Below are 25,540 nucleotides of genomic sequence, written 5' to 3' on the forward strand. Positions count from 1 at the left end.
GTGATGTTGCCGAACTCTTTCTCTCTGTTGGACAACCAGTGACCAGATACGATCTGGTCCACCCCTGACTTACAGAAGTACGAAGGAATCTCCTTGAGCTTAAAATGTTCAAGGTACTCCAATAATCCCGTGCCACGTGAACATCTGGACCAGTACCATGTAGAATTGCACGAAGGTTTGATGTGGAAGAGATCGTCATCTGGTATTTCGGGGAATCTTTATACGTGTGAGATTCAAAGTTGAGGCTTCACATGCCCACTCTGCCTGAGACTGCTTTTACAAGCGTCTTAAATTTGCAAAAACATAAATTTACTGCTTCCTTTGCAATAAATTGGTAAACTAATACAAGTCAAAAATAAAAAAAGGTTCAATAAAGTTAGTTATTATAAATGAAACAACAAATCTCTGTAAAGGTATTTATTCATACCGCTATTTATTACAATATTCGTCGACACGGGGAGGGGTGTAAGCGACGAGGGGAAGGAGAAGATAGGAGAAGCGGTGACGTCACGTCGCCTTCATGTTTTTTTCAAATACCCTCAACTCTGCAAGCGTCATCACTTGAACTATAAACACATGTTAGCGCATGACGTCATGAACCCTCCACCACCCCCTCAGGCCCCGTATAAAATTCAGTTTATATTTCGAACGCTCTCTAATCTAATATAACATACAGTATATATATATGCCGATACATAACGCCCCCCGCTCCGTGAGGCGCGTAAATACAAAGTGATTGGATGGGTCCGTTTGGTCTATGCCTAGCCTAAGTTATGTTTGTACGTCTGTGTGGATAGATGGCGCTTCGAGCGCACAAGCTGCACGCGCACGAGGTAACAGGCGCACAAAGATCTGACTTCCAGCTTAACTCGCAAAGCTCTACCCGCGTCGAGTACAACAGTTAGTGCCACTAACACTACCAGTCACAAGGGACGATCAACATCCTTCAGTACATTCGCGTTAAGAACACAGTATCATCATTGTCCGCGGACCTACAGAATCGACAATATAAAAAAAAACATTTTTACATTGGAGGCATAGCATCGAACGCACTAATTACGAATGATTTAGTTTATAGGCCGGCGGACAATTAGTCACATTCTTAACGCGAACGGACTGTAGTTGTTCGTAGCGCTACAAAAGCGCTCGTCCCAGCGAAGATGTGCTATAAAAGCTTACTTATAGTAGTGAATCATGTATAATCAAATGAAGCAATATTTTATATATTCCTGTTCACAGCGCCATCTACATATTTTTTTTAAACTAAAAAACATATAAATACAATTTATTTATAATTTATATTAAATCAATCATCAATAACATTATTATCTAATTTATATCATGCTGGTTGTAATAGTTTATTAAAAAACTTATATATGTAGTTCTGCAAACAAAATCCAAACTAAACCTTGAGGCATTACAGAAAAGGTAGGTTGTGATTATCAAGCTTATTAAACGCTGTTTAACCTATAAATATGTTATTAGAAAATATACATACAATGTCCAAAATATATATATATAGTAGTCACATGTCATTTAAAAAATAACCTATGTTAAAAAAGATGGATCCTTTTTAGGATAAAGTGCTAATTTGTCAATTGTATTTTATGAGATACATTTCGAGTTGAATAGATTGAAAAATTCATATGGATCATTCTTTTAACTTTCTAAACTCATATGACTTTCTTTTAGTTAAATTTGTTGTGAATAGAAGCATAATCGATATTGATTTTTATAAAGAATCATTTATTCTGACAAACTATGAATTAATCTACGTATTTTCTAAGCACATGCTACAGATTTGATATAGATAGATATTATTAAATCAATTGCCAATAAATATTCTGGTGAATATGATTATAGAGAGGTTATAAATAGATTTGTCCGCAGAACTACTTTCAATAACAAAGATAATATTTTCACTAGGTGATTGTCATCATTAGTGGAGACAATTGTTCCATTTGTTTCTACATGATCCTGGTAACAATAAAAGGATCAACAAGGATATAATAGTGTCCCTCACAGCTCATGCGCAGCGGTGGGCTTGCAACAGAGTTTTAAACATAGAAATATCTACAAATAGTTCGAAAAGATGGAGATGTATGTACAGTGTTAAAATTGAAGCTATACAAAAGTCTGCAACAAGCCCGCTCTATGTACAGTCAGGCGCCGAAGCTATATACATACAAATAAAAACAAACTACTGGAAATCCTAACGACTTAATTTAATACATACACTCGATACGGAGGTTATTATTACAAAATATACACTTGGGTTTTATCAACATAAAATACAAAAATATTAAAATTTTTATAATTTTTTTTTGCTGACGCTACAGCCGTCTCCGCGACGGATCCGCTGCGAGTCCGTTGCGGGGGCCGGGCGTCGTCGCGGTCGGTGTTGCGGCGCGTGCCGCGTGGTCGTCAGGTCGAATACAGGCTATACTCTTGTTGGCAAATCAACCCCCGTTGCTTGGTTGGTCCTGTTGAACAACATACATCAATTATCCTGATTGATAAAATAATACGAAAAAGAGTTTCATTTATATTACTACATGTATATTTGTATATATGTATAAACTGCCCACTCCATGTCTCTCATCTCCATCCAAAGGTTGTCTGGTAGAGATCACCTTGAGCGATAAGACCGCCTCTTATACCTCTAAATAAATTATTTAATTTTTTTTAGTTTTTATCAATGGTGTACAACAAAGTATAAATAAATAATACAATAAAGTTTTATCAAATTAAATATCATGACAGTTTAGAATTAAAATGTATAACAAAACCTTCTCTACGCGTAAAAAATTGTCCGTTGAGTTATATATTGTGAATCAAAATTGTCCGCTGCCCGACACTGTTCGTGCAATAGATTAATCAATGATCAAATAATACAAAAACATTACAGTATAAAGGATTCCCAAGTTAAGATTATTGTAGAATGATACAAAACCCAATTGGGCTTTTGAACTCTTTTGAGACCAGAGCGTGTTTAGAAATTGAACTGCCTTATAAAATGAACTATGCGGTAGAGAATTGAGGCTTGCGAACATAGATCACGGGTTCCATTCCCGGGACACAATCTTACATAACTGTATGGGCAGCAGCGACCTACGTACCATAATACCACACCATCACCAACCAGTCTGCTAAGCGTTGCGATTAAGGTATAACTTGGATGGTAATCAAATTTGTTAAGTTTTACTTAGTTGTTTATGTTGTCATATATTAATTTCAAAATGTGATAATGCAAAAATTCAAATAAAACTTGGGTACATATATTCCTTCAGAGCTGCAGGGGGCATTCGATCTACTGTTCTATAGAGAGCTTACCAAAACCTCACTGTTGGATAGAATTTTCTAGAAACTTCCAGAAGGACCTGTTGGACGCGGCCTATATCTAGAATCTTCCATAACCCTGATGACCTTAGAAGAATAATAAGCAGATAGCCTTAAGACACTCACCTGCATGGATCGGTCCACGTCCACGGCTTTGGGGAAGGTGATATCGTCTGTCATTTGGTAATCTGAAATTAGTTGCAGAAATAATCCAACATGACTTTCATACAAATACATCAAAACAGTAATGTTAATTTATTTATAAAATATAAAATATTTATTTATTGTTCTATTTTATCTCCTTCCTATAAAATCTCTACCCAGTCAGAATAGACTTTTTCCGATACAGCCTTCAAGATCTTCAATTCGGCTTTTATATCCTCAATCGGCTTCATGGCGTCCCATCATTGTTTTTTAATATGCTAAACAGCCAAAGTCGCAATGAGTCGAATCAGGTGAATACAGTCGTTTCGGAACGATATGAGTAGAGATTTTTGGAAAAAATTCGCAAAGAACCAATGCAGTATATCTACTAATAAAGACTAAAATAAATAAAAAATCAAACGTAAAATAAATAATTATACAAGAATGGCGTCTCTGTCTTTATGGAGTTTGGTAGAGCACTACCATCGTCTGCATGGTCCTTCAAGTCGGATATTTATTACAAATACAGTGGTTTTTATCCCTTAGTAGCCTGATTTACGAAAGTGATTTTTTTTAATATTACTGTGTTTGCTTGAGGGTCTAGATGAAGGGAAAAATAGATTTTTTTTTAAATTTCGTTGGAAAGAATATTATACAACAGTAAAATACGTAAAGCCAACCTTTAAAAAATCTAATAGTAATGTGAACATTCGGTTTAAAAGATTGGTATCAAAATTGAAACTCTAGGTTATTGAGGGTTATAGAGAATGTGATAAAATAATTCCAAGTATTTCTCAAAGTGAATAAATATGTTCACTTACAATCCTTTACACCTTTACGTATACTATTGGGGACCTCTCATTACTCTATCTTATTTTAATGACAGGGCTATTATTTTCCAATATTTTATTTATAAGCTCTCTTTTTCATCCTTCTCATATTCTCACAGCATTTGTTTCATCTAAACACATGGCCTTTTCAATGAGGTGCATTTAGTTTATAACTACTATACGACAGTTCTTTACAGCTGTGTATGTCACGATGTCGGGGAGGGCGTCAATGAGCGTGTGGTACGTACCCGGGTGGTGGGCGTGGTGGGGATGGTGAGCGAGCGCGGCCCGCAGCGCGTCAGCGGCGTCGCGCTGCGCAGCCAGCAGACCACGAGCTGCGTGGGCGCGCGCCAGCTGGGGGGGTGTGTGCGCCAGTAGCCGGCTCAGAGCTGAAGACAGCGCACGCGCAGGTCCACCCAGCCGCCGTGCCAGACGAGCTGCGCCCGCCGCCTGGGATCCCTCTGCTCACACACAACATATACACTGTACTATGGACACACGCAACATTATCTCATGTGACAACGAGGAGGCATTTAGTTTCCTTGAATCGAAAGTAACAAGGGTAATTAAGGCATAATTTTTTGTAATTAAGCTCATAGGGTACAGGAACCTGGATACAGAGACCTAAGCATAAGAATAAAATTGTAACAAATAGAAATTAAAAAAATAAATAAGGAATAAGAGAAGATTTAAGTAATAAATGAGCAGAGACACGAGACATGAAAAAAGAAAGAAGGGAGAGTGAACAATGTTAGGGGCGTACTAGAGATCCTCCATAAAGGAGGCTTCACAATAAAAACCGTAATACAGACAACTACTTATATTTTTTTTTGCGTATTAAGAGCAGTTTTCGGAGCAAAAAAATTCTCAAGCCGCGGCCATAAGCTGGCAGTTACAACGTGGGTATGCCTCCCACTAGAAGAACCAATGAAATAGTCAAGGTAGCGGAAACTCATTAGACATGGGTAGCTCAGGACTTATGTCTGGCAGTTGATAGCTATAGATATGATGATCAACATAAGCCTCCATAGAAACTTTCAATAAGACCAATTAAAAGCGATCCGAATTCAACATCTCATGACAATTTAACAAGGTCGTATTTCTGGGTAAGAACATCCAACTCTTGTCGATCCATGATCTCTATTTCAAACTCTTGAGGTACCAGCGTCTATATGTTCTGCCCCAGGCCAAGTTCAATAGCTTGAAGTCATATCCTGGCAGTGAACAGTCTGGAAGACAACATTGTTCTATCTCACGGCCATATTCAATAGAATGTCGTCATCACGTGGTAGCGTTGTTATATGAACACTTCAATAGTTCGATATATCGATAATGATTTACAAGCTACTCACCGAAGGGCGGCTCGCAGTCGACGAGGGGCACGGGCCGCGCCAGGTCCGGCAGCAGGTCGTACGAGTCATCAGCGCTCTCCACCAGCTCCTCGGAAGCTCGCAGGCAATTCTCCAGCTCCGATATCTCGTCGGAGCGATCGGCCGCCGCCTCCGGGCTCTCTGTTATATCAACATGAATCGTGGCATAAAAAGGCACGAGGTCGTCGAAAGAGCAATAGATAGGAAGAAACGAGGAGAATATCAGAAGAACCAAGATCATCGACACACGAGAAAGTTACCACCGGCTTGGAATTCAGTTTTGCCGGTTGTTCTCAGCAGAACTGTCTTCCGACCTGGTGGTAGCTATCTATAGGGACAACAATACCAAAAATTTTGTGTTATTGAAGCTTTGAAAATGCTTGTAACAGCTTATTCTAATAAAGAATATTTTGTTCAAAAGCCGATTGGTTTACAAACGGCTGTGAAATGTTTTGTACGATTGATGTCTTAAGGTCTTCGCGTTATTCGGAGACTCAAGCGCAGGTCTATAACTCAGGACGGTTTCTATGTGTGCACCCGACACACACTTTAATTAAGCGTTTCGTAGATGGCAGCACCTACAATCTAGGAGTTTTTACGACCCGTTTTTACCCAGTAAAGAGCTTTGCATGTGTATGTATCTATATGTATGTAGCTGTACCAATCTTTAAGGGTCTGTGTGGATCGGTCCTGGTCTGTGTGGGTCTGTGTGGGTCTGTGTGGGTTAGTGTGAGTGTGTGCTGGTCTGTGGGGTTACCTTGTGGGCGCGGCGCGCGGCGGCAGTTGTCGCAGCGGCCGCTCCGCGCCGCCACGGCACCGCTCTCGTCCAGCGTGAGCGCGCGCGACAACATCTCCGTCAGCTGGTTGGCTGCGAATTCAATATACACCTCAAATTATTCACTTCTACATTCAAATTTATAATATCTTTATTCAAGTATTCACACCTGTCGATTATCTTAATATTACATGTAGTAAGATGCCTCCAACTTAAAGCGCTGTGTCGATAAAAACCGAAACTTAAATGTTGTAATTTTTAAGTTTAAGTTTCTTATTCACTTACATGGGAGACATATTTTTGAAAAACACATAATTAAGATCATTATCAAATTACAAACTATATATACAGGATGATTAGTTACATGTGTCAAAGCCTTTAATTTATTAACTTGACAGCAAGCTACATGAAGGCCTATCGTCACTTATAAACAATAAAAACTCTGCAACAAAATAAATTGTGGTAAATCGGAGAAGTAAAGATATTTTACTATTACAAGAATAATTAGGAGAACTATTGATCCCCCTTCCACCAAAAATTAATTTTAATGTACCTTGTACGGCTTTTGGGTACAACTACCACCCTCTTAAAGATCTTAAGTCGCGAGTTCGATTCCTGGGAGAAAGTCTTATAATTTTCACTTTGGGCATTAATTATATAGGATTGTACTTGTTCACAAACAATTTTCAAGAGGATTGGCACGTGTCCTCTGCCTACCATAATACAAAACTACGATCACCAAATCGCCAAAGGTGGTAATTCTGGTACATCCTTCCATAGATATAATTGGAGAAGGTAATATAAATTTACTCTTCTGTTAATAACCTAATATTAGGACCTTGAATAAGTTCTCGCTGTTTTTTTTTTTCTCTCAAAACTCAAAGTATTGTCCATCATTAGAGACCACTTTCTCCCATCTCTCTGGTAGCAATTGAATCCCCCGTCGAAAAAATGACTCATCTTTCGAGGCAATCCAAGAATCAAGCCATTTTTCGGCTTCTTCAATAAAATGGAAGCGCTGCTCGCTTAAACCGTGCGCCATCGACCGAAACAAGTGGTAATCGGAGGGGGCCATGTCCGGTGAATACGGCGGGTGGGGTAGAACTTCCCATTGAAGTGTTTCCAGGTAAGTTTTGACTGGTTTTGCCACATGTGGCCGAGCATTATCATGTAATAAAATCACTTTGACGTGTCGATAATTTGAATTCTACTATAATTTGAGGTTACATATAGCACTACTTTGGTGATTTGTTACCGTACGAAATTCCAGGCACAGAGTGCCGCAACGCCATCTTCCAAAAAACAGCGAGAACTTATTCAAGGTCCTAATAAAATAGTATAAACAGGACTTGCAGTTGTCTCCATTTGCGTATATAATACAATATGTGTAGACATGAAAGTATACCTTGCTCGTGTGCCGCTAGCAGCAGCTGATGGATGTCCACCTCGTCAGATTCCGTCGGCTCCATCTCCGACATGTCTGCAAGGTCGTTTTCATTTCAAAAAACTATGTAAACATTGTACTTGATAAGTCACTTACGGGTCCAAGACGTGATCGCTTACGATGTGCCTTATATGAAGGCTCGATGTCACCCAGAGAACAATAGAGAGGGATATACCCAGAAGTAAGAAAAGTACCAATATATAGCTACTGTATGCAGAAGTAGTTGTGCAACGCCCGCTAGCCCGCTGATAAATGCGCATGCGGCAAATAATCCGAATCACACGTGTTTCATCCCTCCACGGGGCATCCTCAGGAGTAACTCAGGAGTACGTGTTGAGTGATTAAACGGTGGTGGTAGCTATATATTGGTCCTTTTCTTTCTTAGCATGGACTTCCGCAAAATAGCGCCTGAATTAATTAGATACTTAGGATATACTCAGTTTCGCTGCGAGATCAAATCAGAAAAGATGAGATCCATAGAAGAATCAAAATCACCGCCGCAGCTCGAAGAATTGCTCGTTGGGGCAGAAAGTTTCTCTAGTGGTCACCACGAGTAGTCGCCTCGCATTAGGTACAAAGACAATGTAGTTAATATCACAGTAAGTCAATAAATTCTGGCAGCACAAGACCGTGGCAACCTTTGGCCTATGCCTTGCAGGGGGGTGTAGTTTCTGTATAAGTGGGGAGCTATGCTAGAAGATCTGTAGAACTAAAGTCACCGACATAGTTCTCAGTATTTCTTATCTGAAGTCACAATGGGTGGTGCACATGGCACACGCATCTGACGGCTGTTAGTTCTCTAGTGGTGACCAGGAGCCAGTAGATGCGGGTAGGCTAGGGGGGGTAGGCACTATATTGATCGACTTTGACGATCTTTGGGGGGAGAAGGTGGGTGGCCTATTGTCCATGTAGAAACATTTCTAAAAAACCATCTGTCGTTTTGAACAACTCACATTATCTTTTATTGTTTCTGTTGATGTTAATGTTGTTAGCCCTAAGGCTTTTACAGCTTCATCGGTACTGAGTTCACGGAGCGGAAGGGTCCGTGAACTAGAATATTATCTTTAAAAAAACCCTCACCGTATATGCTTTAGGACAAAACATTTCATAATCGCGATTCAATCGACTGCTAACGCCATCTATTGTACCGAGGCTTGAATTAAATCTACTTTAGAAACAAATCCGGTGAAATAAAATTATGGTGATACAGATATATATAAAATAGGATTAGACAGTTATGCCTAATGTGAAAACTAAAAAGTTTACCTAGGAGTTGTAGAAGTAGCCTGTGTTTATAATAGATAAGAAACCCATTTAAATGTTTATAGGTGTAGGATGAAAGTGTGGGTTTTGTGACATGTGATAGTGTCTCGTTGAATGCTGTATAGTTGTGTGTGAAACTGACCGAGAAACCCATTTAAATGTTTATAGGTGTAGGATGAAAGTGTGTGTTTTGTGACATGTGATAGTGTCTGGTGGAATGCTGTATAGTTGTGTGTGAAACTGACCGAGAAACCCATTTAAATGTTCATAGGTGTAGGATGAAAGTGTGTGTTTTGTGACATGTGATAGTGTCTGGTGGAATGCTGTATAGTTGTGTGTGAAACTGACCGAGAAACCCATTTAAATGTTTATAGGTGTAGGATGAAGTGTGTGTTTTGTGACATGTGATAGTGTCTGGTGGAATGCTGTACAGTTGTGTGTGAAACTGACCGAGAAACCCATTTAAATGTTTATAGGTGTAGGATGAAAGTGTGTGTTTTGTGACATGTGATAGTGTCTGGTGGAATGCTGTACAGGTGTGTGTGAGATTGACCGAGAAACCCATTTAAATGTTTATAGGTGTAGGATGAAAGTGTGGGTTTTGTGACATGTGATAGTGTCTGGTGGAATGCTGTACAGGTGTGTGTGAGATTGACCGAGAAACCCATTTAAATGTTTATAGGTGTAGGATGAAAGTGTGTGTTTTGTGACATGTGATAGTGTCTGGTGGAATGCTGTACAGGTGTGTGTGAAACTGACCGAGAAACCCATTTAAATGTTTATAGGTGTAGGATGAAAGTGTGGGTTTTGTGACATGTGATAGTGTCTCGTTGAATGCTGTATAGTTGTGTGTGAAACTGACCGAGAAACCCATTTAAATGTTTATAGGTGTAGGATGAAGTGTGTGTTTTGTGACATGTGATAGTGTCTGGTGGAATGCTGTATAGTTGTGTGTGAAACTGACCGAGAAACCCATTTAAATGTTTATAGGTGTAGGATGAAAGTGTGTGTTTTGTGACATGTGATAGTGTCTGGTGGAATGCTGTATAGTTGTGTGTGAAACTGACCGAGAAACCCATTTAAATGTTTATAGGTGTAGGATGAAAGTGTGTGTTTTGTGACATGTGATAGTGTCTGGTGGAATGCTGTACAGGGTGTGTGAGATTGACCGAGAAACCCATTTAAATGTTTATAGGTGTAGGATGAAAGTGTGTGTTTTGTGACATGTGATAGTGTCTGGTGGAATGCTGTACAGGTGTGTGTGAAACTGACCGACTTGTCCGAGCGTGTCCGCGACGGCCATGTCGGCGAGGTGGGCGTAGCTGTCCGCCGGCACTCCCAGCAGCTCGCCCACTATGCTGCTCTTCGCTCGCAGCGCGCGGCTGATCACCTCGTCCAGGCGCCGGAGCCGCTCTGATCACCAACAATGAAAGTTTCATAAACAACGATTTAAGTGCACAATCCTATTCAAAATCCTTGCACTTTTCCATTCATGAAGCATCGTTTCGAGGACTATAGAGCTTTTGACCTCCTTATCCTTTGATATAGATAATGTAATTGCCTTTATATATCCTGAGGAAACCTGTGACGTAATTCCAGTCTCAAATTTCGGGACAATTTCGGGAGGGGAGGCAGAGGCGAGAGGAGACGAAAGGGAAAAAGGGGGACAATGTGGGGAGGAGGCAATGGTGAGAGGAGACGAGAGGTACAAAGTGGGACAATAAAGGGAGGAGGGAGAGGCAAGAGGGGATGATAGGGACAGAGGGGGGACAATATGAGAAGAGGCAGAGGCGAGAGTAAGAAGGGATGAGAGGAAATCATCTGCTGTAAGTATGGTCTGGAACTTTATTCATATGGTTAATAAGTTTTTACGTTTTTATTTTTATTTTATATTTTATACTTCACATTTTCTTTGACACATTTCTTCATTCTTACTTTCGAAATTCCACCAATGTTCATCATTTTCTACAAAACTTTCAAATGTCGCCAGTCATCTTTTTTTACAATTCATATAACAACACAAATACAGTATACTTTGCCTATTTTAGTTTTCTTTCGCCAAGAGGTTTATGGCCCCTGTTTGTAGGGACCTTTCGTTCCTCCTATAATTTTGTTGGAATAGGGACATCACACGGACCACTCTTGATTACGTTATACCGTTACTGATAAAATGGTGGCAAGGCTTACCCTGGTGCGTGAGCGCGCGGCGCGCCGTGTGCACGGCGCCGGGCTCCGCCACGGTGAGGGCGTTGGGGGGCGTCAGCGCGGGGGCGCAGTCTCCGCTGTGCATGCTGATGCGCCCCACCGTCGCTCGTTGCTGCCTGTCCACAACCAGACCACACAGCGACATAAATATCATATTCAGAGTAACTTCCTCTGCGATATATACACACACTAAAAAACACACACAATACATACAAAAGCTATAACAATGCAGACACTTTATTTTAATTGACAATTCGAAAGTGCCTGTAATACCCTATTCGAAACTGTCAAAGGAATATTTAATGGAATCAGGCGTTACCTTGCGGAAGTCCATCCTAAGTAAGAAAAGGAACAATATATAGCCACTTCCGCACATGCAGTGGTAGTCGTGCAACAAAGTGCACCGCCCGCCAGCCCGCTGATAAATGCGTATGCGGCAAACAATGCGAACTACACAACTGCTACCGTTAAATCATTCAACACGTGTTTCGCCCCTCGGAGCATCTTCAGGAGTTATGTTACACCGATTAGTGCCAAACACAGAGTTTGACACGACTACCACCGTTAAAGGAATATTTTGATTTTTAAAAAAGACACAATAACAATCAAAATGAAGGAACATATAAAATAAAACTAAATACCGATTACAGAACTAAACTTAACAAATTTTATGAATGCTTATATATATATATATATATAAAAAGGATGTTCTTGAATATTAGAAACTAGATTCTTCAACTAAAATACGATAGTTCCAAGCACCTACAACAAGCTAGTCAAAGTTACCTATGAGAATCATCGGAATCGCCTTCTCTCGTCATCTCCTCCCTCTTGTCCTCCCTGTGGTGCTCGATCCTCTCAGCGGAGTTCCTCTCGCGTTCGGGCGCTTGTTCGGGAACATGTTCGGGACCATTCTCCGGGGCTTGCTCGGCGGCTTGCTCGCGATCGTGTTCGCGCTCGCGTTCTTCGTCGGGCGCGGTCGACGACGACTTCTCGGACGCGTCCGATGGGTTTCGTGATACGTTTATACCTTGATATGGAAAAACGTTCATTCGTCAACATTCAATTGGTATTTTAGGAACGAATGAAAAAAGACCCCAGAAACGAGATCCAACTTAGCCACGCCCCTTGACCTTAACATTGTACGAAGTTCGTCGTGAAATGCTTATTCTCCACGATAAAGAAGTGTGAAATCCCCCACGGCAAGTGCCAAGTGCCTCAGTGAGGAAAGGGTGGTAGAAGACTTTATAGAGCCTGAATTGACCCATATGATCTCGAATGCTCTGCCAAGAGCGAATTAACAAAGAAAACTATAAACAATTCGCATCAAATATTCAACATGACCACGGCTTTTTTATTTTGTTGTTACAGCTCATAGACACCCACTGCAAGATTTAGGCCTCCCCCAAAGGTATCTATGGGAGGATATACGCAGTGTTGTATTGTAGAGAGGTCGCTGCTGTATATCCTTTAGAAATTCATTTGTGAGCAGTGTCAAACCTAGTAAATAATGTAGTGTGAAGTATACATGACTGTATCCCTTACCACTGGGCTACCACTATTCGGACTACTACTTTTTTATTTACTACCATCTCATTGGTCAAATGGGCGTGGCAAAGTGACTTATTTATATAATTATTTACCGGAAACTATTAGAAAAATATTACATTTCATGCTTTATATTTCATCATTAAAGCTTCAAATTCAAGGAGTATATTTGATTTATAACTTAATGAATAAAATGAGAATGTAGAGTGGTAGAGGGGGGAAAATAGAGAGAGAGAGAGAGAGGTAGAGAGAGAGAGAGAGAGAGAGAGAGAGAGAGAGATAGACTTACCGGAGTCATCAATAGAGCGCGAGTGATGATGCTGATGCGAAGCCAACGCCGGCTTCAGTTCCGTCAGCTTAGCAAGTGGCGCCTGCTGGATATGTTTGACCCACCTGTATATAACAGACACATATATCTGAATATGTTTGACCCACATGCGTATAACAAACACATATATCTTGCCTCTCTTTTCATCACAACACATTTGTGATCAACAAACATGAGACAAAAAATTATTTCACTATGTTACCGTCAGAAAGACTCGTCGTTAAATTTACAAGCTACAAGATAACTCTATACTTAACATAACCTAACCTTTGCATATCCTAACCTAACCTTTATATAACCTAACCTAACCATTGTAACTAGTAGAACGGATGATTTTGTCAACAATTTGTCTGCCCACATATGGCATTACAGCGACGTTATTATCCCTGGGACAGAAGTGGGCATTGCTAGAGGAGAATAGCTCCTAGCCCCGCGTAGCTAGCTAGCATTTAGTAAACATTAATATAGCCTAGAGCGACTACCTAAGGCCTAAGGCTGCATCTATGACGTCATTAACATTGAAGTAAACCTTAGAGTACAAATGTTTGAATTTTAAATCTATAAATAGGAGCTATATATAGTATATATATTACCTAAAGATAATTTTTTTAACTTGAAGTAGTCTTTGGTATATAACATAGTTTTTTACTTCTGGTATATACATATATATGAATATACAATGTATTTACAAAAACACATTGAGAAGCAACAGTCAATATCTTCATATCTCTATATTTTATTTCAAAAGTATTTACTTTGAAATTTAATGTCACATATGTTGGATAAAGAAACTTAACTAATTACGTCGTGAAACTACGTTTGTCTCATAGAGAGATAGAGTGATAGAGATTGAGAGTGAGTGTGAGAGAGAAAGGTATACTAACGTGGTGTACTCGTTGGGCGTGTTCGCAGAGAGTTCGTGCATCTGCACTCCGTTGATGTTCATGAGGAAGAATGTGTTTCGAACTGCAGCGTTTGGTCGAAACAGCACCTTGTCCCTGAGGAAATAGAATTCATTATTAATTGAATGTATTTTCTTAGAAAGACATTCTCTACCTTAGCCTTTCTAAAATTCCTACGGCTCCTACGTAACTTATATATATTTATATATACAATAATCATGGAACTCTAGGTATTTAATGTATCAGGCTTTACCTTGCGGAAGTCCATCCTATGTAAGAAAAGGACCAATATTTATGTGCGGAAGTGGCTAAATATTGGTCCTTTTCTTACATGGAACTCTAGGATCAAGAACACGCGTGACCTTGATGTTATTAATAAGTTTTTGTGTATGATTCTCGGAAATTCTTACCGAGTACTATCTCGAACTTACTAGAACCTTATCGGTAGTAAAAATAGGTGTACTACCCATGCAGACAGTGCGGTGTTGTTTTTCAAGTTATAAGATTAAGATCTATTCTCCAACTTAAGATAGAGCTACGAAGCATCTAAAGGCATCCTGATTTGGAAAGAACATACAACAAACTCTCAGATTTTTGTGTTCACTTCTATACACAGAACAGAGAAGTTAAAATGGAGAGAATAGAGAGAGAAAGAGTTATTAATTTTATAAGAAAAATCTAGAAAAGGCTTGTATTTATTTCAATTCCTAAGTTTTCAAATTACAAATACATTTGTTGGTTTTCTTACGACACATTTCTTTATCTTAAGGTACATCTTTTGTGGGTCATAGACCTTAAACTACAGACCTCCTTTAAACTTATCTAGGTATGTGATAACGTGTGTAAACCATTCAAAATATTTGCACTGGTGTCCGTATGACATGAATGCGTATCGGCGTGCCGGCGCCGTCTGACCGTCTCCCACTGTCAACATAATTGCGGTGTGGTCACAAAGCTACCGTCCAACAGTCACGATCGTACAGGCGTCGCCGTCCGGCTTGCTGGTAGATATATAAAGGGGGTCGACAGTATTTACCGTATGATAACTCTATCATGTGTATGAACTATTTTCCCAGCGGTGGAAGACTGAAACTTACGATGGTAGATCCCGGGTTCGATTCCCGAGATATAGTCTTATCTAATTCACACTTTGTGCATTAATAATACATATGAGGCCTGTACCTTTAAGTGGGCTGAAACGAATATATAAAAAAATCTTTAATGGTGGAATCCTTCATGAAATGCATGAAATTGCAGCAACATTAGTGTGATACGCAAATGTACCCATCAAACCCATAGGTTGTCAACCTTTTACTGACTACAGCCCCCAAAGTAAGAAAAGAACCAATATTTAGCCACTTCCGCACATGCAGTGGTAGTCGTGCAATGAAATGCATCGCCCGCCAGCCCGCTGATAAATGCGTATGCGGCAAACAATGCGAATCACACAACCGCCACCGTCAAATCACTCAACACGTGTTTCACCCCTCCACGGGGCATCTTCAGGAGTTATGTTACACCGATTAGTGCCAAACACAGAAACTCTGTGTTTTTGCAAGACTACCACTGCATGTGCAGAAGTGGGTAAATATTAGTCCTTTTCTTACTTATGATGGATTTCCGCGAGGTAACGCCCGATTCCATTAAATATACCCCCCTACTTACATAGACAGTTTTATATATCTATATTCTTGGAGACTATTTCGCTGACATATATTATTGTAGCCATTAAAATACCAAATTAAATAAGTAACTTACCATTTTTAAATAATTTTAAATAAATTTATTATACTTAAGCAAATTTTTTATCCTATTTTAAATAAAAACGTAATAGTTAGGTATGTATAATCTTATTTCATACTCCTACCTATATCTGTCTCACCGTAATTTATTTCACTGGATTTATTTTTTACGTAGATTTAATTCTTATCCCGGTACACTAGATGGCGTTAGTAGTAGATTATATCGCTATTATGAAATGTTCTGTCGTATAGCATACAAGGTGCGGGTATTTTAAACGCATAGACATCTGGTTCACGGACCCTTCCGCTCCGTGAACTCAGTACCGATGAAGCTGTAAAAGCCTTAGGGCTAACAGCATTAACATCTTCAGAAACAATAGAAATACCGCATAGACAAGAGGTACACCATTTAGACCAGAGCCCACTAGGTTGACTAAGGACATAATTAAGTTCGAAGGAAGTATGTGGATGCAGGTGGCGTAAGACCAATTATCGTGGCGATCTTTGCAGTGGCGTCTATCAACTGATATAGGGATGATGAAGAAATAATCAGGAATTAATCACCACACATAAGCAGTATAATAATCACAGTGTGATGGTGGATGCCTTACCACTTAATGAGCGGCGACAGCTGGCCCTGCTGGCTGGGCTGGTTGATGGGCTTCAGCACGAACTTGTCACCCTCGCGCTGCAGCAGCACCAGGCAGTCGTCCAGCATCAGCGCCTACCAGGTAGGAAATAAACATTTTTATCCAATACCACAAATAACTAACTGTTTACAGAATATCTCCAGGACCTGAATACAACGGCTTTGCAGATTAGTTTTCTTCTATCGCATAATGTGGTGACGTTACAATAAAGACACTCCTTGTTCAAGATCCAGAGGTTGCCAAGCTTTCCGGTGGACAGATCTGATGTGCCAAGGACCTTTATGGTCCCAACTTCTCCGTCAAGAGCAGACAAATAAGACCGCAGAAGAAAAGACAGACGGGAGAAAGAGATGTTAACTTAGTTAACGAGTGGCATTAGGCCAGAGTTGTAAGTTATATGGTGTAAGAAAAGGACCAATATTTAGCCACTTCCGCACATGCAGTGGTAGTTATGCAACAAAGTGCACCGCCCGCCAGCCCGCTGATAAATGCTTATGCGACAAACAATGCGAATCACACAGCTGCCACCGTTAAATCACTCAACACGTGTTTCAACCCTCCACGGGGCATCTTCAGGAGTTATGTTACACCGAATAGTGCCAAACACAGAGCACTATGTGCTGCACGATTACCACTGCATGTGAGGAAGTGGCTAAATATTGGTCCTTTTCTTACTTAGGATGGACTTCCGCGAGGTAACGCCTGATTCCATTAGATGTTAACTTTGTTATTCCGCTAGATGTTACTCACCAGTACATTGAGCCGCTTGGAGTCGTTCCTCAAGCCGAGCTCGCCTTCCAGCCGCAGCGAGCGCGACGTGAGGTCCAGCCGCCTGAGCTCGTCCCACTCCGCACCGGCGCCGGCGCGCACCTCCAGCTTGCTCTGGATCGTCTTCAACCTGCATACAAGTTATCTCTGATATATTACTAAGTAACGACTCCTTTCCAACGAAGGTTACGTTCTTTATGTGGTCAAATGCCCTCACGAGTTTTCATCACAAAAAAGTGCCTAAGCACCATCGGAGTGGAAAGACTAGATCTTCACTGGAATCTTGTCTGTTCTACTAACCCTGAACCATACGACTGGAAACAAGATTTTACATGGAACCCTCAATTTCCCTTACTTTGAAACATACAAATCAAGAACAATTTATTTGTAGCGTATCGGAATTTCCCTCGATACATATCTTGGACATATTCCAGGTGAATAAATTTCCTCCTAAATTTCTTTAGTAGACTCCAACCTTAGAATTTTTGGATTGAATTGGAAAAACAGTTCCTACGGGATTTCCTCGTGCAACCATCTACCTTGAAAAACCCTCGAGTTACTAGAACCAATCATGGTAGTGATCTTTAAGAAAGGCCTATACCTTGCAGTGGTAGTGTAAGATGACCTGAGTAAATAAATCATTTATTGATTGTTATAAAGATGTTAGATAGATCACCACAAATGTACAGTTTTTTTTAACGGTTCCGTTTTTGTGGCTCTCTCGTTCTCTCCTAGCTTGCTGCGGAAAAGGGAGTATTTTACGTGTCTTTTACTATTACTCTTTTTCCAGTCTTCAAATAATCGTTCATTCACTCTTCTAACATATATTACATTATCTAACATTCTCATTCGTTCTAAATTTCCTTCTTTACATCTCCTTTCATCCTCTCTTCCATTATCACTGTCTATTCTTATTTTATCAGAGTTTAGGTTATTTATTTGCATTACAGATGTATATTTATCACTGTGTATAAAATTTTGGTTTTACTTTGCTTCAACATTTTTTTGATAAACACCTTTTTGTTACTTTTATTGATCTCCTCCTTTTTTGTATTAATTTTCGATTTAATATTTTATTCCTCAGGATTACTACAAAAGCACAGTAGCATGAACTCACCTGTGCTCGTTCTCGGCGCTTCGTATCGCTGTATCGACGGAGTGCAGCACATCCTTGGCGACGATGAGGGCACGACGGACCGCCAGGGCGTCCTCAGCGCTGTCGCCCTCCGCCTCGCTCACGGTCTTCAACACCCCCTCCAGCAGCAGCTGGTACTTCGTCAACCTGCGGATTACCAGTAACTACATCGAACTTTTGTTACGAAATCTTAGCTTTAATTAACAGTGCAAATAACCAATATTTATATTCACCAACATAGTTTATCTATTTTCCCCCAAAAAAATAGTATTTTGAACTACACATGAAGGGTACTGTCTCTTAACTAATATTTTGGTTAAGTGACGTGAGGGCCGCCGGCTACCTCACGATACGCAACAATAGGTGCCGTGAGGGCCGCCGGCTACCTCACAATTTTTCATCTGTACATCTAAGGAATATTATTTTTTTCCGACCCTCCGGTAATTATTAGCTTTATTAGGCACCTAGCAACTGGATCACGGAATGGTATACGATTTGCAGCATGTTTTAGAAGCGGTTACCATGGGTGCCATTTTTAATATGAAATTTACATTAGAATATGTATATAGAAACCTTTCTTTGTATTAAATTCACAATCTATTCATATTTCAAAGCTTGCTTTGAAAACCTATCGTGTTTTCTGTGTTACAAAAACGTGACCCGCCGGCGACCTCATGGCACACCGAGTACTCTGTTGCCTTTAAGTGCCATGAAGGTCGCCGGCGGTCTCAGTACATAATGATATACATAATGTGTTATATTCATTCATAGAATGTAAAGATCCCAAATTTTCACATAAGGTAAGCCTACACTTGATATTTCCATTTGGCACCTGGGGAAGTCATGGCCAAAACAGCTTGGCAGTTAGAAGGTTAAATTGACCCTAAAGCTCTTAGCCTTTATACCATAAAAATGACGGCAGTATATCTGCCCAAGGACAGTTACTGTCAACAGTAACGTATCAAAAAATCACTCATTAGCGCCATCTAGGGAACTAGTTGGGTAATAATAATACACCCACTGGGTCACAGCTGGACTTAGGACTAGTTGAGTTTAAATCTATGTAGGTAGTCGAGGAATCCCTCGCGCCTCGTGAATATTTGGATCAGAACCGTGTCCAGCTCTAGAATCTCCTCCTAGTTCCAGAAGTTGCTCACCTCTGCCAGACGCAGGCGAGCAGGTCGCGCAGCTGCAGGCGTCCGCAGAGCGGCAGCTGCTCCCGGCTGCACAGGAACTGATGCAGCTCCTTGTGCTTTCGGCGTCTCTCGCGCAAAGCCTCCAGCGCCATTCGCTGGCCTCGGCAGAAACGCGCCAGACAGCTTGCGTACCCCGACTCGCCGAGCTGTTGCAACACGAAATATATAGCTATATTATATAAGTTCATTGCGTTCATATATATACGACAGTTTAAAATTAAACTTTACGCGATGGATACGGTCTTGGCCCAGCTCATCTCGGGTCACGGGGGGTTCTCTGAGTACCTTCACAGGTTCAAGCTCAAGTAGGACCCCACGTGCTTCTGTGAACCGGGCGTGGGCCAGACCGTGGTCCACCTTGTGGCCCACTGTCCGGCGTTCGGAAGACTGCGCGCAGATTCCGAATGCCGGATGGGCAAAAAGATAGAGGAAAGGAATATCTCGGCCATCATGCAAGACGAAGGGGAGAGAGAATGCTTCCTCAGCTACTGCAGGAAGGTGATAATAAATGCAATAAGTAAAAATAAAACGAACACTAAAATATAGAAATAAAAGGAATAATACGTGTTAAATATTTGAACAATAAATAATGTTGCAAAATAAAATAAATTACTAGAATTAAAAAGTCCCTGTCCCACACGAGATAGGGGAACGAGAGGTCCCCAACAGCGGGGACCATTTAAAAAAAAATTAAACCTTACGTTAGTTCGTAACTATTGTTATAATAATGTTTTCTTATTGAACAGATACGCGCGATATACTAACTGCAGACGTAAGCAAGGATAGTTCAAACGCGTGTGGACACATGTTTACTTTGAACGGCGGCCAGAACGGAAAGCGTTGTTGTTTTGGTTTGCGGTGAACCAGTTTACCTCAAAACGACTTGTCATCGACCGGAGCTATTGCTCCTATTATATAACATACTATCTATTCCCGCGACATCGTCTGCGTGGAATTTAACCAAAAAATATTTAGTGTTTTTCTAATATAAAAGCATTCTAAGTTATTTCTTAATCAATCAACTTTCTGCAAGTGTAAGTTCCGTCAAAATAGGTCCAACCATTTCACAGATTAGCCGGAACAGACGGACAGACAAAGAATAAAAAAGTAATTATTTTTTATATGTATCGTAAATATGCATATCTCCAGCAAATTACAGGAAAAAAGATTACGTTGGTATGGCCACATTCAACGAAAACCAAATGACCACGTGGTAAAAAGTGCCTTAAGCCTCCCAGAACTGCCAAGAGGGAGAGGGCGTCCAAAAGCTACGTGGTGGTCTAATATCAGAAAGGAACTGGAAACCCTTCAACTTGATGCAGAGACAACCCAGGATAGAGTGGCCTGGCGCAAATTGATAAGGAGACCCGACCCCAAATAAAGGGAAAAGGGAAGGAAGAAGAAGAAGAAGTATCGTAAATATGCATGTAATTTAGAGCGGTTATTTTAATATTATAAACAGACATACATTTATGCTGACGATATATATTTTTATGATGGTAATATTATAGTGGTGCCGGAGTGTTGTTTCTACATATATATTGTATATATATATCTTTGAACACATGGTTAGCTATATAAATAAACCGAGCTAGCCATACTTCTATCTAGGCACAATAGAACTAAACCTTTAGCCAGGCTTCTTTAGAATAGGTGTAAGGTATCCCCTGCCTGTCGTAAGGCGACTAAAAATACATCCGAGTTCGCAGGCTTTGAGGGAGAAGGCTTCCATCGTCCAATCAATACAAACCCGAGAAGGGCTGCAACGAGGAGCTGTCTAGTATTGCTGTGCTACAGAGAGGATGCCGATGAAGGCAATGCTTCCTTACGAGATGTAGGTAGAAATCCAACATATACTTTGTACTTCCCCCAGATGGCAGAGTATGTTGTATTCTTCCTGAAGATACCTTCACCCTACTCCAAAAAACTAGTAACAACTGTGTATTGTTGCTTTTGAGCAATTGTGTACAGTGTACTCCCCCCATATAAAGCCTCCTTGAGCCTTCTTTTAAAGCCTATCGTAAACAATTCTTTTGTTATACGCCTCTACCAAAAGGTAAGCTTTTACCGGTCGATTCAACCGGTTTAACCGAAATGGGAATTGTGTGTAGTGCGGTCTGATGGCTTACCGTATTAAGCAGGGCGTCAGCTACAGGTCTGACCTGCACCACGTGACCAGGTGCATCGTTGCGTGCAGCACGCAGCTCGGCATACAGCTTCGCGTGACGTTCCCGCACGCCGGGAAGGTTCGGGAACAGCGCTCGCAACTCCTCGGCTGGCAGCAGCGACGGCTGACCCAGCAGGGGACGGTGGAACACGCCGTCCAGAACCTTCAGCCATCTCACGTGCGAACCCTCTGACACTATCAACTCTGCCAATACAATGTTTACATATTTTAGCGATCATTTTAACCCATTCGCTGCCTAGCCCAAATTAAATAAAGTCATCCCCATTGTCATTTATATTTCGCGCGTTATTGTTCACCAAAACGTCTTTAATAAATAAAGTATTATTTTTGTAAAAAAAAAATATTTTTAGTATTTTTCAAGCATACATATTTATATTATGTTTGTGGCAAAAAAAGTTTGATTATTCAAAGCCTGCATGTTATAATATATTTAAAGTGTGACGAGTATACTCGTCTTGGCAATGCGTGACACCCTGCCAAAGACGAGTATACTCGTCCTTGGCTGCAAATGAGTTATTTGACCATGTCAGGGTAATTTTGTGATTTTTAATGCAGGATATTTTCCAAAATAAATTACTAAACACTAAAGGAACATCAACCCTAGCCTTCCTAAAATTCTTGCGCCTCCCTGTGTAACTATATTTATGTACGTATATATACATATATATAAAAAACAGTTGTAACTCACCGTGAATGACCTCCTGGCGCTTGCGAAGCCGCGCCGGCAGCAGCAGGGAGTCCAGGAGTTGAGGCGGCAAGTTGTCAGCCCACTGCGCCGCCAGGGGTTCTTCCTCCTCCGACCAGTCTGATTGGGAAGCTACTGCTAATTAGTTCTCTTTATCTATTTCAAATGAAAACCTATCTAACAGTTTCACTTCTAAAAACTCGCGCGACGTAACCCCGATATAGATTCAACTAAAATATCTTCAGAGAAAATGTTCACTATTTTCTCCGAAAACAAAGTACATATACATTAATCAATACAATACATCAGGCGACGCATTTTAGATTTTTTAGATTATTAGCTCTGATATTTGATGGAATCAGGCGTTACCTTGCGAAAGTCCATCCTAAGTAAGAAAAGGAATATTTAGCCACTTCCGCACATGCAGTGGTAGTCGTGCAACAAAGTGCACCGCCTACTACTACTGCATATGTGGAAGTGGCTAAATATTGATCCTTTTCTTACTATTAGCTCTGACTCCGAAGAAGCTGTAAAAGCCAGAACAGCTACCAGGGTTCAGCACCAGTCGAATATATCACTCATCATCATTAGTTCACTAAAAAGCTTTAAAGTTTTACACATATTTCTAATCATTCCCTGTGTAGAAATCAATGTGAAACTCCTTTATAAATGCTACAATAAATTCCTACACTACAAAGTATATAGAGAAAGACAGTAAACAATAATTATTTTTAATATGTAGTAATAAGAGTTTTAAAAACGCCTGTTATATATCACTTTATTTGATTCTAGAAAAAGGTCCTTCCATTTAAAACTTTTACACAAAATCACGTGAAAGTTTTTGATTTTATTCATATACATCTGCTGCACAAATATAACCTTAAATACACATGCAAAGGTTGTTAACATCTTCAAGGCTGCTCTTGTACTTTTGCAAGCTCTGAGAGATATATACTTTCAATCCTTCGTGATATTGTATTTACAACAAAACTATTCTAGCATTACTTTTGCAATAAATTACTAACATTACAACCAGTTAAGTAATTAAAGTTTATTAACTGAAAACTATTAAAGTAATGGACTGTAATAATATACACCTTTTCCTCCGATTTACACGGTAGATACGTTCCTGAGAAGAACGTGTGAAACGAAAATTAAAAATTTTCAAGTCAAAACCTTATAAATCGAAAAGCTTGCAGAAAATGCATAAATTGCTATTTAACAGTCGTGTTTTTTTTTTTTCAATATTTTTAAGTGTACACAGAAATAAAAATAAAATGCAATTACATTATGCACTCACTTGTAATTTACGAATATGTAAAATTAAATATTTCTGAAACTGTGAAACTTTCATTCAAATACAATTTTCCGTAGATGAAACTTTAATTTTATGCGAAGAAATACAGACACAGAGCGCGTGTGCAGCAAGTCAGCGCATAAGCTCGGGATTCCCCGTGAAATGTGTTCACAGCACACGTGTTCAATCACAGTAGCATTTAGTAGAGTGCGATAAAATAAAAACTTATTTGTAATACCGTGTAAAAGCGAAAACGTGTAAAACAAGTACCGTGTAAATTGGGGGATAGGTCAATATTATTTTTTGAGGCCTATCCGCGCTTCGTCTACAGGCTAGTGGTGGCCATTCGAGAACCTTTCTGCCCCAATGATCATCGGTTTCGTGAGCTATATGTCAAGATGACTGACACCTCGAATAATTGATTGTCTAAAGTGGCAGTGGGCGTGGCACATTGTTCATGCAGCCTTCCGTCGGGTCCAAAAGTTTCTCCAGTGGCAATTCTAGCCGGAAGACACGGCAAAGGTAATCCCCCCCACTAGATGGAAGGACGACATAGTTAAGAACATGGGAAGAGATCATCGTGGCGATGCCTGGTGATGGCTTATTCTGTGGGCGCCTAATATGATGATGAAAGACACTGTATGATCAAACTAACCTTGCTGTTCGGCGGCGACTGTATTACTCTCGTTGCTTCTAGATGATAAACTGGAACTGCTTGAACTGCCTGATGGCGCTGTCGCTGCTCCTGGCTCCAGGTCACTAGAAACGTAAGAAAGCTAATTAGTAAATTATATTATAAATACTTACACCAATTAAACTGTATAAAATATTGCAACTTTCCAAAGATATATATCTTCAGGTTTTATATTCTAAAGGCAAAATTTAATCTTCTATATATAAAAATAAACGTTTGTCTGTATGTCCTTTATGGAATTGTAAATTATGCATCTGATCATGTGATGATCTTCAGCAAAGTTGTAGTGCATGAGCCCGCAAAGGTTTCTAAGTCGGTATGACCAAGTTTCAACAGATGGCGCCACAGGTTGTCTGAAATTCATATATTGCCGTGACAGTTCGTGCCGATTTGAATCGAAACGAAAACTGCAAACGAATGATGAAGTTTCTAGTTATGGGTTACATAAGAATATATTAAAAATTCATGTTTGACTGTAATAAATAAAACTAAAACAAAAAAAAAATTGTTAAATTCCACGCGAAGTCGCGGGGCCAGAGCTAGTTTAAACAACCAAATAAACGGACGCACAGACGTGCAAGAATGCACACATATACTCATTCACCAAAAGCAATCATATTATGCCTGTTTTGCGTCACATTTTTAAAAACGTTACGTATTCTTTTTTAAAAAAATCATTGTCAATTTACTACTTGAATTAGAGTTTAGAATAAAACTTGGATATAGTAATATATAGTAAATACTATTTCAAAAGTATATATATCAGTACAGGTATTTAAATAAATAAATTTTATTTTTAAAGTGTTATTCACAAACACAATAGACTCTCAGTAACAATGTAGACAAATAAAATATTAAATCTATTTAACACTTGTCAATACAAACATATAAAAATTTGTTTTATCAAAAAACAACAGCAAGATGCTTCCGCGACGCCACATTTCCGAAAGACCGTTGTTACGTAACAGTCAATGAAACAGGCTAGCAAAACGTATTTCATATAAAGGAACATTTAGATTTAGCAAAGATTTTAAACT

The 25,540-nt window shown here is 39.9% G+C and overlaps 1 protein-coding gene across 1 annotated transcript in view; it reads right to left on the reverse strand.

Moving 5' to 3' along the window:
* Window positions 1-402: 402 nt before the first annotated feature.
* The window catches only part of RhoGEF2 (Rho guanine nucleotide exchange factor 2), a 292,722-nt gene continuing 267,584 nt past the window's right edge, over window positions 403-25,540 (reverse strand). The window contains exons 23-40 of the mRNA XM_068768213.1: window positions 24,465-24,568; window positions 22,516-22,644; window positions 21,769-22,010; window positions 19,601-19,785; window positions 18,426-18,590; window positions 17,291-17,438; window positions 16,502-16,614; window positions 14,131-14,244; window positions 13,208-13,311; window positions 12,157-12,400; window positions 11,353-11,486; window positions 10,438-10,578; window positions 7,864-7,938; window positions 6,441-6,551; window positions 5,666-5,824; window positions 4,562-4,774; window positions 3,466-3,527; window positions 403-2,483 (exon numbers count right to left, since the gene is read on the reverse strand). Coding sequence (XP_068624314.1) covers window positions 2,460-2,483; window positions 3,466-3,527; window positions 4,562-4,774; window positions 5,666-5,824; window positions 6,441-6,551; window positions 7,864-7,938; window positions 10,438-10,578; window positions 11,353-11,486; window positions 12,157-12,400; window positions 13,208-13,311; window positions 14,131-14,244; window positions 16,502-16,614; window positions 17,291-17,438; window positions 18,426-18,590; window positions 19,601-19,785; window positions 21,769-22,010; window positions 22,516-22,644; window positions 24,465-24,568 — 2,467 coding nt within the window. The 3' untranslated portion in view covers window positions 403-2,459. The remainder of the gene's footprint in view (window positions 2,484-3,465; window positions 3,528-4,561; window positions 4,775-5,665; window positions 5,825-6,440; window positions 6,552-7,863; window positions 7,939-10,437; window positions 10,579-11,352; window positions 11,487-12,156; window positions 12,401-13,207; window positions 13,312-14,130; window positions 14,245-16,501; window positions 16,615-17,290; window positions 17,439-18,425; window positions 18,591-19,600; window positions 19,786-21,768; window positions 22,011-22,515; window positions 22,645-24,464; window positions 24,569-25,540) is intronic.

Source organism: Battus philenor, unplaced genomic scaffold (assembly GCF_028537555.1).
Source record: "Battus philenor isolate CCGP_79_NKW_IND1 unplaced genomic scaffold, ilBatPhil1.0.hap1 SCAF_25, whole genome shotgun sequence".
Lineage (NCBI taxonomy): Eukaryota > Metazoa > Arthropoda > Insecta > Lepidoptera > Papilionidae > Battus > Battus philenor.